At 42.4% G+C, this 13,790-nt stretch overlaps 1 protein-coding gene across 2 annotated transcripts in view; it reads right to left on the bottom strand.

Annotated features, from left to right (window-relative positions):
• SETBP1 (SET binding protein 1) overlaps positions 1 to 13,790 on the bottom strand; it is a 247,782-nt gene that overhangs the window by 220,940 nt on the left and 13,052 nt on the right. For both annotated transcript variants that reach the window (XM_088153063.1, XM_088153064.1), the window contains exon 2: positions 11,048 to 11,696. In XM_088153063.1, the coding sequence (XP_088009189.1) occupies positions 11,048 to 11,539 (492 nt within the window). In that variant the 5' untranslated portion in view covers positions 11,540 to 11,696. The remainder of the gene's footprint in view (positions 1 to 11,047; positions 11,697 to 13,790) is intronic.

A 13,790-nucleotide genomic window follows, 5' to 3' on the forward strand; every position in this document is an offset into this window, starting at 1 on the left:
CAGAGGCAAAAAGGCTATGAAAACAGCAGGAAATTAATTGGAGTGTGCAAACTAAGGGGAAATGCAGTTAGGCTTTTAATCCATTCCAAAACCCTTGCACAAAACCCTCCCCACTGCGTTTCTTCCTTATTATAAATCTATAGGTTTGGTTTACAGGTAGTCCTCGCTTAACAAACCTTTTTGTAGGCAATCTCTCCTTTGCCTGACCCATTCCCACTGCCTGTGAGATCGCCTTGCTTTCGATGTGTACAGGAGCAAGCAGCTTGCTCTCTTGAAATCCCTCTCCAATCTCTCTGCTCTGCAAGGGGAGGGGAAGGGTCAGGCAAAGGAGAGACTGCCTACAGAAATTCCACCCCCCTCCACAGAGCAGAAAGGTTGGAGAGGAAGAGATTTCAAGAGAGTACTGTAAGTTGTTTGTGTAGCACGTTCGTGGCTCCCAGCCCTGGCCTTCCAGTGAGATTGAATTGCTTTCTATGCGTAGAAGAGCAAACAGTTTACTCTCTGCAAATCCCTTTCTCTCCAATGTCTCTGCTCTGCCAGGGGGAAAAAAAGGAAAAAACACAAATCAGGCACAGGACAACACTACTGACTGTAATGGTGATCACATGACCAAGGGATGCTGCGAAGGTCGGAAATGGTCGGAAATTGGTTGTAAAGTTATTTTTTCAGCACTGTCATAACTTCAGATGGTCGCTGAACAAGTGGTCAGTAAGTGAGGACTATCTCTCTACATAATAGGGCAGATCAATGCTTCAGATTTGATTCCAGAAAAATGCTCTGGAACATGCATGGGTGCAAACCTAGCACTTGTCTCCCACTGTTTAAAGCAGTCACATCTTGTAAGGGCATCTGCACCATCCTGGAGAAAAGTACAGGTAGTCCTCATTTAGCGACCACAATTGAGACCAGCAATTTGGCCATTAAGCAAGGAGATTGCTAAGTGAAACTGCAACTGTGCTTACAATCTTCCTTCAGCCTTCCTTTGCTTTACAGACCAGCGAAGGTCATAAATGTGAGGATTGGTCACAAAGGCACATTTTCATCACTGTTGTAACTGTGAATAGTCACTAAATGAGGCAGTCGCTAAATGAGGAATACCTGTACAGCTATTTTGAAGAGTGGTACACGCTTTGAAGCAATTTTTCCACATAATTTGCAAAGCACTACACTGTCCTAATACAGAACACCGTCAACACATGGATCTGCAGCTTTGCATGTGCATCTACGCCACTGTTTCTCAACCTTGGCAACTTTGAGATGTGTGGACTTCTGGGAGTTAAAGTCCACACATCTCAAAGTTGCCAAGGTTGAGAAACACTGATCTACACATTAGGCTCAACGCCTTTTGCAAAACATACCTGTCCAACAAACGCTAATTTGATATCAAATGTAAACATTGCTATTTTCTCATTTTCTAGATGTCTCGTTTCCCTAAAAGTAGAAATAAGTAAGGACCAGCTATCTTAATTCCAAATATATGAAGCTTTAAAAGCATCCTGAACACTTGGATAATCTACTTTCTTTTTGCTTTTCTTCCCTCCCCAGTACTAAATTCCTAAGCACAATAAATGGTAAATCTTAGAAAGCAGGGAATGGTGGTAGAATCTGCCCTTTGAGAACAGAAAGGAGAATCAATTATTTGTGGGAAAGGACTGGGGGCTCAGTGGAAAAGTAGGGTTCAAGTCCCAATTTTAAAATGCCCTATCCCTGGTTTGTCCTGCAAATGAGTTACTGGATCCATGGGAATATCAAGGGAGGAAGCTGTCATGGAGATGAGTAAGGGGAGCTCTTTCTGCTTCTTAAAATGACAATAGCATAACCCATGGCTTTCTTATAAGCCAACAAAAGTATATTAGTTGGCTTCTGATTTTGGATCTTGGAGAGTTCTGCCTTCAAGGTACCCTGCAAGGGAGTTCTCATTTTGCAAGAACAACCATCAAGGAACATAGGCATGCAGAGATTTTTCCATATGTTCCTTGAAAGAGAGAGGAGCCAGGGTGGGGGAGACACAAATGAAACAGGAAGGATAGGCACCCGAATGGAACAGGATCTGGGGAGGGGATGCGAAGGACACAGCCCACATGCCCTGTGGGGAAGGGGCAATTGAGAAGGTGGTGGGTGCTTTGTAAGCAAAGCCCAAGGAAGACGTGCAGGTGGAGAATGGGGAAAGCAGATAGTGCCATCAAAGGGGGGAAAGGGAAAAGAAAGGGTCCATGAGGGTGGGGTGGAGAAACCAGGCCAAGTTCCCATAGGATGCTGGAATTCAGGTTTCCTACCCCACCCTGAAGCAGTGCCAAGGGAATCTGAAGGACCACCTTGGTGTGAGATGCTCCATGTGCAAGAGACCCCCAGTTTCATCCTGGAAACAAAATCTGCTTGGCCTTCTGCAGAGTCACAGCCATTGCGGGGGGGGACAATGCAGATGGCTCTCAAATGCCATTTTTCTTCCCTCCACCCCAACTCCTCCAACTTCAACGGGCAAAATATTCTCACCCCTCGTTGACACCAGAAATGCACAGCAATGTTTAGCAGTGGCCCTGAAGTTTAACTAAATTTAAAAAGCAAAGGAGAAAAACACAGAGTCCCATACATGAAAAAAAAAGAGTCCACCCAGATGTGAAATGCCCTCCATTTTGAATCACTACCCTCCCCTTTGCAGGCCCTACTTTCCCAAACAGTGTTGTGGAGCTCCTAGACCCCAAAAGGTTGTTAGTCACATGGATCAGTAGCTGGGATGCAATTTCAACAGAGTGCCAGATAACTTGAAGTTGAAGTTCAGGAAAGGCTGGTCCAGATTATTAATTGATGGCAGTTCTTCCCTCAAAAGGTTTTGTTTCCTCCACTCCTCTGTCAGTCCCCGGTCATCTTCTACCAGTCATTTTCTAGCCAGTTGAGAAACATCACCACTCTTTTGCAGAATGCAAGCAAAACCTTTCCACACTTCATTGAAAGCAAACCAGTGCCTACCCTCAAAAGCTTATACATGCATTTGAGCCCTGACCTAATCTGAACTTGTTCAAGATTTTCCTCAGATGCTGCAGGAGATATTTGCTCTTTCCAAAACAGATACAGCTCCTTATCTCAAGTTGATAATGTTAGGCACACTTACAAGACTCTTTTTTTAAAAAACCTAAACATGAATTTTCATTCCCTGAAGCAGCAAATTATGCAAAGCAAGGGGAACGTGGATGGGAATTTGGCAGGCTGTGCTTCAAATAAAAAGTGTTTATTTTGAAAGAAGAGGGGAACGCAGGAAAGTAAATGAAAGAAATAAGGAGGAATCAAGAGGCTGAAGCTTCTGTACCAGGGTTTCTCAAACTTTAAGATGTGTAGACTTCAACTCCCAATTTGCTGGCTGGGGAATTCTGGGAGTTGAACTCCACACATCTTAAAGTTGCCAAATTTGAGAAACACTGTTCTACACAATACAAAAAGAGAGTTTGGTATTTGTTTTAGCTTCCTGTTCACAGATATTTTCCAACCTGATGCCCTCCAGGTGCACTGGATTATAATTCTCAGGATTATAATGTACAGTCCTCGTGTTAAGAACACCCAGTTTACGGACAACCCATAGTTAAGAACGGAGCCTATTGTAGCAAAATTAGAGTTAAATCCACAATGGTTCAAATTCATTACACCAAACTCTTTATACAGTATTATACAATAATAGTGTTCCGGCTTTCATACAAATTTGATTTGAGGACAGATCTTGGGAATGGAACTCATTCTTAAACTGGGGACTACCTGTAACCAGAGAGGTGCAGGCTGGCACTTCTGAAAAGCACCAGTTTTGGAAGGCAGCTTTAACCAGCTTGCACAATCTTTGTAATGTGAAAACTGTGTTTAGGAAATAGCTATCAATTCCCCCAGCTGTTCCACTTTCCTTTACTTTTCTCTCCCTTGCAACATTTCTGCAGCTGCAAGAGAAAGCAGACACCTTTGGCAGGTTGCCAAGTAGCCCACTGGCTAGTTAGGAAAGGAAGCTCAAAGGAGGTTCTGCAAGAGATGCTCCATCAATTAGAGGCTTCCTCCAGCCGATGAGCAACTAACCCACTGCTTCCAATTCCTAAGGACACAACCTTCCAATACCTTCACTAGCTGTTCCTTCATTATCACCATTAGCAATGATGAACTGCAGCAAAAATCAAAGTCAATGATGATCTCATCTCCCACCTAGCACATCTTATATAACAATAACAGTAGAGCCCATAGGCTTAGCTTAACAGCAGACCACCTCCAGAGCACATTCCAATTCTGTAGCATATTTGCATCTCAAGCTATTCCTTGTTTGTCTCCAAGAAAGCCCCATACAAGGATAAGACAACTGCAAAACTGATATTGCATGATCCATGTAGACAACAGAAGGCTACTCCAACCTTACCTATCTAAGCCCATCCAAAAAGAGAGGTCTTGGGGTTTACAGATTATCCTGGAAGACTGAGGTACTAAATCCTAGACTGAATTTGTTTTCTACTTATTGATAGGAGCAGAATGGTGGCAACTCAAATTTGGATGATTAAACTGGTTCTTTTGATTCATGTTTAGCGGATTCAAGTCCAGACTTTTTGAAATGGATTAAAATTAACACAATGTACCCTATTTAAAAAGGAAACTAAAGCCTCCCCCTCCATTTGGGGGGGGGGTAAGGTGGGAATGAGTTTAGAAAATATCCCTATTTAAGAAGCAATATTTAGTGGAGTAGCTCTAACAGCAACTTTGCATGTGATAAGATTTAAATATTTTGGCTACTATGAATGAATGAATGAATGAATGAATGAATGAATGAATGAATGAATGAATGAATGAATCAATCAATCAATCAATCAATCAATCAATCATGTTAGGAAATGCACCAGGTTTTTGAGAATCCAGCCATACTCATTTCTTGCATTTCCACTTTTCAACACACACCGCGAACCCAAAACACTAGAAGTAAAGCGGCACAATTCACTGTGCTATCTTTAAAAAACAACAGGATTCCATGCCCCAACTTCAAACAACTACTTTTAAGGGTTGCTTACTCCAGTAAATCACCAGGTTTCCCTGGAAGTTCCCTTCTCATGGCGCTGTTCACATGAGATTAGCATCATTTCTGGTACAAGCACTCTATTGCTAATTTCCTGCTGCATCCTGCTTGAAAACAGTGTTGAATATAACTAGGACATCCTCTGCTTTTCTGGGTAGAAACTGACTTCATAGCACTGTTTGTGCGTAGGTAACCTTTTCTGTCCTTGTGGAAAAAAGCAAAAGAGGACAACAGGAATGCAATATTTCACCAAAGTGGTGTTGAAAATGGTACAAAACCAACATAATCCAGGAACTGTGGTTTACACTTTGTTCTTACCTAACCCAAGAATCCATCTTTCTAACTATCTAATTCTTGACATAATTATGCCCAATCCTTCATATATATCTGCTCCCTGGCCTTCCCAGCCACCCCCATATTTACTACCTCTGGAAGGCCTCTGAGACAACTTTGCTGTCCTGCTCAGAACACCAATGTGACATCATCGCTCTCCTTTTTGCAAATTCTTTTCCAAAAGGCTATCTATTTCAACCCAGTTGACCACATAAAATCTCATTCCTAACCCAAATAAGGTTTTTATATTTCTGTCTTTTCTCACTCTAATCCCTGATATTCAGAATGAACCAACCTCCCTGACATCTACTGATAAATGAATCTGTCCATTTCACTCCCTTACACTTCTATTTGTTCTATGGAAAAGAAAACTCTTATCAAGGTATTAAACCATAAACTCATAAAACCCTAGAATGAGAAGGGGCCATACAGGTCATTCAACACAACCCCCTGCTGAAGACTAAATGCTCCCAATTCTTTCAGTCTCTTTGCCCAGATCTTAATTTCTAATCTCCAACCCTACTTGTTTTCCTTCTTTGAGCCCGCTCCTGTTTCTCTGAATCCTCCTTCGTGTGAGGCCCACAACTAGACACTGAGATGGGGGTCTGACTGTTGCAGAATAAAATGAAACGGTGACTTCCCAAGATTTGAAACTGCACTTCTGTTCTATCTGATTGTCCAGCATAGTTCTAACATTCAATTTGTAATTTCCATCCTTCCAAAACCTTTTCACAAGTACTAACACAAATCCTATACTTCTGCATTTTATTTCTATTTCCTAAGTGAAAAACCTTGTATTTGTCTCCATCAAAATTAATTCTGTTATTTCCTCTTCAAGATCATTTTGAAATTTATTTTTGTCCCTTGGGATATTAGCTATCCCACCTAACCACGTCACCTGCAAATTTGATAAGCATTCCTTCTACCTCCTCGTTCAAGTGATCAATAAAATATCTGAAGAGTACAGTGCCCTGGATTGAATCTAGTGGTGTTCCTGTTGATAACTTGCTCCAGTTCAATGAGGAATGTGATGAACACTCTTTCAAGTACCATCTTCTAGTTAGCTACATTCCCACTTAATAGTCTTACTATCCAGTCTATATATAAGTAGCTTGCTAGTCAGAATGTGGCACTTGGTCAAATCCTTTTCTGAAGTCAAGATATACTACATTTATAACATACCCACATTTTATTAAGGAGTTACCCAACTCAAGGGAAAGAGAAATTTTAAGATTAGTGTTATTGCCAGATCTGTGCTGATTTCTGGGGCTTGCAAGGGCTTACAGATCAATCTCTTTACGGTCTGTTCCAGATATTCCCAGTATTGGTATCAGTATCCATCGTTTCCAGGATCCTTCTTTCCCCCCATGTTAAGAACAAGATTTGTTCTCTTTGTTCTTTTCTAGTTGTCTGGTACTTTGCCCATGATCAGGGAATGGCTCTTTACTTTTGAATGAATTTAAATCTCAGAGCCGGATAAATGGCATCCTAGGAAATTGAAAGAAGGTACCGATTGTCTGGCTGAATCTTTATGCATTATCTTTGAGAAATCCTGAAGCATAACACCAGCATGAACAGAACTTTGATGCAGAATAGAAAACTTAACTAGAGGAGCAAAAATTCAGAATCAGTGTTCGGTGTCTCTCATTGTATTAACCAGGAACCCCACGTGCCCTGCACAGGCATAAACCCACTTCAGTTTGAAATACTTCCAGGCAGTATTTGTGGTTAAAAAGTTATACAACCTCTTTTACCTCTATTTTTCATTCCAGTTGATGCAAAAAAATGAACAGAAGGGGAAAAGGCTATACTCGGATTCCTCAGCAAATACAAGCAAATCCAGCATTCATCTTCCAACAATAGCAAGGGACGATTCCATACTGCAAATGTATATGTCAACCTTAAGGGCAACAGTAGGGTGGCAACACTCATAAATATCTGCCCCATGATTTGCAACCCCAAATATTTATGTTGGTGAAGGCAAAGCTCCTGCAATGGTGAAGGCGGATCCTTCAAAACAATCCTGACTTCCCCTTTTCAGGACCAATTCACAATGCTATAAACAAGAATAAGCAATTTTAAACAGCCATTGCTGTTGGGTGTGCATACAGATGCGCACACAGAAGCACACCTTCTACTCTTTACCTGTCTGCAGCAGGAAATACTCAAGTTCCCTGAGTTGCAATCATAACATATGGAGAGAGGCCCACTCTCAGCCAGGACAAAGAACAACCAGTCCTGGATTGCTGCCTAAAACAAACTCACCTTCATAACCACAACGCCCATGAGCCTCCAAATATTTTTATAATGAGGAGCTACACCTTGCAAGGAAAAGACCTCCCTGTTTGCGATGATCACATAACCACCTGGGGCAATTAGGGCAATGTTCTCATGTGAAAAAGCAAAGAGGAGAGCAATTATTAAATGTGTTGGCTTCGCTTCTTGCAAAGAGCAGCAGAAAACTGGTAGGTCAGTTAGCCCAGTAGCAAAATTCAGGGGATTCAGGAAAGGGTAGACACTTGGCACTTTCCATAATTCCACTCTCCATGTACCCTCAAGGTCTGACAAGCTTCCCCAGAATTAAAATGTATCTCAAGATCACTGAGCCCAATCCCAACATGTAATCACCCAGCCACAACTGAAAATCTCTAATCCAGGGTTTCTCAATCTCAGCCAGATTAAAATGGGTGGAGTTCAACTCCCAGAATTCCCCCGGCCAGCATGTTGGCCAGGGGAATTCTGGGAGTTGAACTCCACCCATCTTAATCTGGCTGAGATTGAGAAACACTGCTCTAATCTACTCATAAGATGCACCATTTAAAGCTATGCTGGCTGGGGAATTCTGGGAGTTGAAGTCCACCTATCTTAAAGTTCCTAAGGTTGAGGAACCCTGGTATACAAGAAACAGGACAAGATACAGGACAGGAAAGTCCAAATGAGGACAAGAAAGAACATGTAGATTTGCAGAAAATAAAAGAGCTCTTGTGAAGATTAAAGGAGAATCAGGAACCAGCTCAGAGATGATCTGACAGTTTGTCTTCTTTAGATGACCTAGATAATTAATCTTAGGAAACCAAGAGAAGAAAAGCCCCACTAGAAAAATGGGAAAGAATCCAATCCCTTCTATTCATCAAAAGCATAACTGCATTGAAGAACTTAAAGAGAACGAGGGACGGAAAGGTGAGGATCAGCTATGTTGCCAGGTAAATGCCAGCAAGGAAGGTCATCTTCTGGCCTGAACAACTTTTTTTTTTTTTTTTTGATAAATTGAACTTCCTTTTCTTGATAAACCCTTGATAAGATACCCAGGAAGAATACGGATAAATGCAGGGTATCCTGTCTGAACCATCCATGTGGCCAGCATGACATTGTTATTGTTGCATTATCTATGTGGTCGCTAGCAGTCAAAAACAACTTGATGGCATACAATCAATCAATCCATCAATCAGATCCAAGTGTCATTTGATGAGGTGTGGCACACTGACAGCAAGTGTTTTGATACTTGCTACTAACCCATACGAGAACCAGTTTGGTGTAATGGTTAAGGCACCAAGGCTAGAAACCTGTAGACCATACATTCTAGTCCCAGCTTAGGCACAAAGCCAGCTGGGTGACCTTGGGCCAGTCACTCTCTCTCAGCTCTGGGAAGAAGGCAATGGCAAACCACTTTTGAAAATGTTACCAAGAAAACTGCAGGGACACGTCCAGGCAATCGCCAGGAGTCAAATATTGACTCAAAGCCGCACACACACACACACTAACCCATAATGTGGCTTTTTTGATTTTGGCTTAGCAAGTTCAGTGAACCCAGCCTTTGTAACTGGTAAACAATGGCTTATGATTTAGCACACTGGGTAACCTCAAATTGTGGTTCAATAAATCATGGTTTAAAAACTATGGCTAGGTATAATGTGTTAACCCAACTAGCCTTTCAGGCCAATAAAGCATGAAATAAATGTAAAAGAACATAAAGCAGAAATAGCTTCTAAGAAGGGCCTAAGGAGAAGGAATTTGACAAAGAGATACATTTGCACAACTGATTTACCTTACTTAAATTACCCCACTTTCTGGGTTTGTACAAATCATAAACTAACCAAACAGGTTGGATTTGCACAATTAAGCTCCAGACTCAGTAGCAACTAAACACATAGTATTTTACACACATGCAGCTGTTAATACTTTAATTATTTCTGTGTGTGGTGTGAACACAGCTACAGTGATGATGAAATGCATTACTACTACTATACACTGAAAACCAAGAGATATTCAGAAATAACAGTATTACCCAGGCCATACTATTTGCATAGTCAGAACAGAGGAAAAACAGTGTATCCAATCATTACACTATATTTGCAAAAATACTGCACATTTTTGGGAGACAGCATCCATGTTTTAAAAGTCAGCATGAAATCTTTTCAGACATCAGGCATACAAAAAGCTTGTGTGTCAAATTCCAGACACAAATATTAAATGTTAAATCTTGACTAATCTGGCACCTGGGACTTTACTATCCTACTTGCGAAGTGCCCCTGAAGTTTACCATCAAACAGTTCAGAAAATGAAGAAGTAAAACGATTCCTTGTAGTGGGAATAGCTGCACCTGGTGGATGTTCCCCTGCTAAAAAGTCATTTCGGGTGCTTGATACGTACATATATACGATCCTTTCCCATCTACCCAATACTAGCAAATACTTAGGCAAGACTTTCCCAAAAATTGCAAGAATGATAAAAAGGAACTTTGTTTCTGAATGTTCCCATTCCAGTTGAATCACACACACACACACACACACACGGACACACAAAACACACAATCTGTAAAGTGACTTGCAACAGTTAACTATTCCGTTTATGAGGCTGCCTAATCGAAACAACATTCTCTTATGCGCGCCTACTTCTCTCAGAAACAAAACTAAACTAAAATTGTTTTCATTCTCCTATCTCTAAATTCAAAGTCCATTAAAGACCAAAAGGACTTCAGGGTGGCGTTGATGCCAGCTGAGCTGCAAACCTCGATCTCATCCCAAATGAATCCCCAAATCCTTCACCTACAGAAGACAGACCCTGCAAATTTTGCAAATGTGGGGTGCTTCCGTGCAAAACTGCTTCTCTCTACCTGTCCCTCACTTGTCAAGGCATCCTCTTAGAACTTGTTCTGATGAAAAATAAATTAAAAAGGGAGGTGGGCTATTAAGCAGGGTACATCAACCAAGCCGACAGTTGCGCCCAGGAGCTTTTAAACTCTGCAAGCTCTTCCGGTTTAAAGGCCTGGTCTTTGTGTGAGTGGGCCATTACATTGTCCTTCAAATAGCTCTTCAAAACTCCCTTCAGCTGAGGCCCCTACAATGGCAAAGCATCTGGTGTGCAGGGACCTCAGAGCTTCTTATGCTAATAGCATCTGGCCTTTGTCTTGTTACGTCCCCTCCTCCCCCTCCATCTGTTTATCTGGTCCACCTGTTGTCCCATGTTTAGATTGCAAGAACCCATTCGGGGCACAGATTTCATCTTGTTTGCACTGAACCAAACTCTCTCAGCAAGCCCATGAGAACTTCCCCCCTTTGAAAAAAGTGATTGAGCTCCTGCAGACAATGCCCGGACCGTGGGGCTCATTTTCATCCCATGTGAAAACAGAAGGCATGAAGGAAGACCCCTCCCAACCTCCGCCCCAGGCAAAAAGAGATGCTCCCTTACCTTTTTTTTGGAGTGAGCGTGGTCTTCCTCTCTCAACGTTTTGCTGTTTTTCCCAGCTCTTGAAAGTTTGGGCTCCCCAGATTGTTTAATGGTGATTTTGATCTCAGGTGGGCAGATATAGTTCTCTAGGCTTTTGGGAGGCTTCTTGGCCCTCTTAGTGGTCTGGATTTTCAATTTCAGGCTTCCCTCTGTGAAGTTGGCCTCCTTGATGGAAAACTCCTGTTCCTCTAGGCCGTCACCAGCTACCCATTTCTCACTGTCGGCATTGGAAATCGAATCCACATCCCTCCTAGAGCAAAGCTCATCTTCTTCCTCTACTTCCATACGATCGCCACTCCCTGGGATCCCTTTCGCAGAGCTGGACGTAGAGAGCAGGGTCTCCCCAGGTCCCCCAAGAGCAGCGGGAGCTTTGACAGAAGCAATGGCCGATGCCAAGAAATCCGTCTCACCTCCCCTCTGCCGGGAAGTGCCTGAATTTTCCCTTGGCTCCATAGCAATCCCCCAGTCTCTGAAAGTCTTATGGGGGGAGCAGCGGAGACTGAGCAGAAGAGGGAAACCCCCAGAAAAGAAAGGGAGCTTTCACTCAGAGTTTCTTAGAGGTCCAAATGTCCAATCACCAGAAGGAACTCAAAAGCTTTCAGATCTGTAACTGATGGGAACAAAAAACAGAGAGTAGAAAATCAGCATTTTGGCGTTGATTGTTCTGCAACTTACTGTCAATATCAATGCACATCTCAGTAATGATTTATTGCACTCATAATCTGCACTTCTTCTACGGAGATCAAGGTAGTACATGCGGTCCTTCCCAATATTTATCTCTCAGCATCTCCATGACGTAAATTAGGCTGAGAAAGAGAACTAACCCAAGACTAGTCACCGTGTGGAAAACATTTCTCCCAAATCCTAATGTAAACCATTACATCTTACTGAAGACTGATCTCTAATGTCCCTATTCAGAATGGTAAATCTAAAACTAGGATTTGGGAATGCCCGCATTTGGGTGTGTGAATCCTGGCAAGTTCAAATCATAGCCACATTCAAATTTCTACAGCACACACTGGCATCCATGAGCAAATAATGAAACATATATCATGATGTAAACTCTATATCCCTTTGTATACATTATACACACACGTAAGGGGCAAAGCTTGCCTTTCACCTTTCTGATTAGATTTTTGGATTCCACAGACTTCCGTAGTGACTAAAGTTCAAGCTGAAGAATTGGCCCAACATTTTAACACTGAAAACTGTTTTTCTTCCCTTTTTAATCAGGTCTTTAAAACTGAGCTTAAGGTTGTGTTTTACTCAGGAAGAGCAAACATCAGCAGGGGAAATCTGGCAAACACCAAACTTGTAAGATTCTACATTACATGTTGCCTGTCCTTCCAAGAACCAAGATAATGAATGTAAAGAGAACTGAACAATCCTTGATCCAGAGAGATATTTGAGGAGAGTGTACATGTTTGAAGAAGAATCAAAACCTCCTTGAGGATGATAGATAACTCAACGTAGCACTTTGCCAAGACAGAGCTGACATCTTCCAGAAGATACATTAAAAACTGAAGCTCTCAGGTATCCTATCTGAATTTCATAACCTGAAAGCTCAAATTATTATCGTTTCTGTGCATTCAAAACTGGCAATACGGGATACACGGTCAACTCAGCAATAGAGCGTCTTTCTCAATAGTGATACAGTAGCTTTCAGAAAAAGAATTCAAGAAGTACCAAAGATATTGCTTCAAAGGAAACCCTGGGGGTCACGCCATAGCTTCCTCTTCTACTTATAGGTTAAAATGGGAGTACTGTATCCATCAGTTGCCCAACTATCCCACCCTTCGTTCAAGAAATTCAAGTGGTTTCTCCCATTTTATAGCTCTAAACCAATTCTGTGTAAGAGAGCCCTGGTTTGGCATGCAGAAGTTTCAGCTCTTGACATATCTAAATATCTTTTCAGACAAGGTTGAGAAAATGACCGTGCAGAACTCTACCCAGATACTGCCCATTCAGTGTTGATAATATTCAACTATGTAGATCAACCCATCATTGTAATGAATGAGTCTCTCACTTTGCAACTGAGGTCATAGATTATTATTAGGCCCAAGACCAAATAAAAGATGTCAATGTATACCTCGTACATATAGTCCTCATTTAACAACTACTCGTTCAGTGACCATTCAAAGTTATGACAGTGTTGAACGAGTGATAACCAGTCCTCAAAGTTCCAGCCATCCCAGCACTTCTGTGGTCATGTGATCCAGGCACTTGGCAACCAACTTGCACTTATGATGGCTCCAGGGAAGAGTGGTCATGTGATCACCATTTGTGATCTTTCCTGCTGGCTTCCCACAAGCAAAGTCAGTGGGGAAGCCAGCAGGGAAGGTCCCAAGTTGCTCCTGTAAGTTGCTCCCACTCCCACTGCTTTTTCTCCCGAGGAGCGCAGCTATGAAATTTGAGATCCTGGGGGCTGCGGGAGCCACCTGTACACCCTCCCACCTCCAGCAGCAGCCACCCCGGCCCGACTGTGCTTGCATGGCACCACAGCAGCCACTTGCATGTCCTCTTATCCTCCAGAGCATCCACCTGATGCCCAGCTGCACTCATGCCATGCCATGCCGCAGCAGCCACTTACCCACCCTACAGCCTGCTCATGAACCACCTGGGACTCACAACTTCCTGCTGGCTTCCCCATTGACTTTGCTTGTTGGAAACCAACAGGAAGTCATGAGGAGGTCCTCGCTTCATA

This window comes from Python bivittatus, unplaced genomic scaffold, assembly GCF_059951505.1.
Source record: "Python bivittatus isolate LINGU-HERP-01145 unplaced genomic scaffold, Pbiv_v1 ctg000570_np1212, whole genome shotgun sequence".
In the NCBI taxonomy this organism is placed as follows: domain Eukaryota; kingdom Metazoa; phylum Chordata; class Lepidosauria; order Squamata; family Pythonidae; genus Python; species Python bivittatus.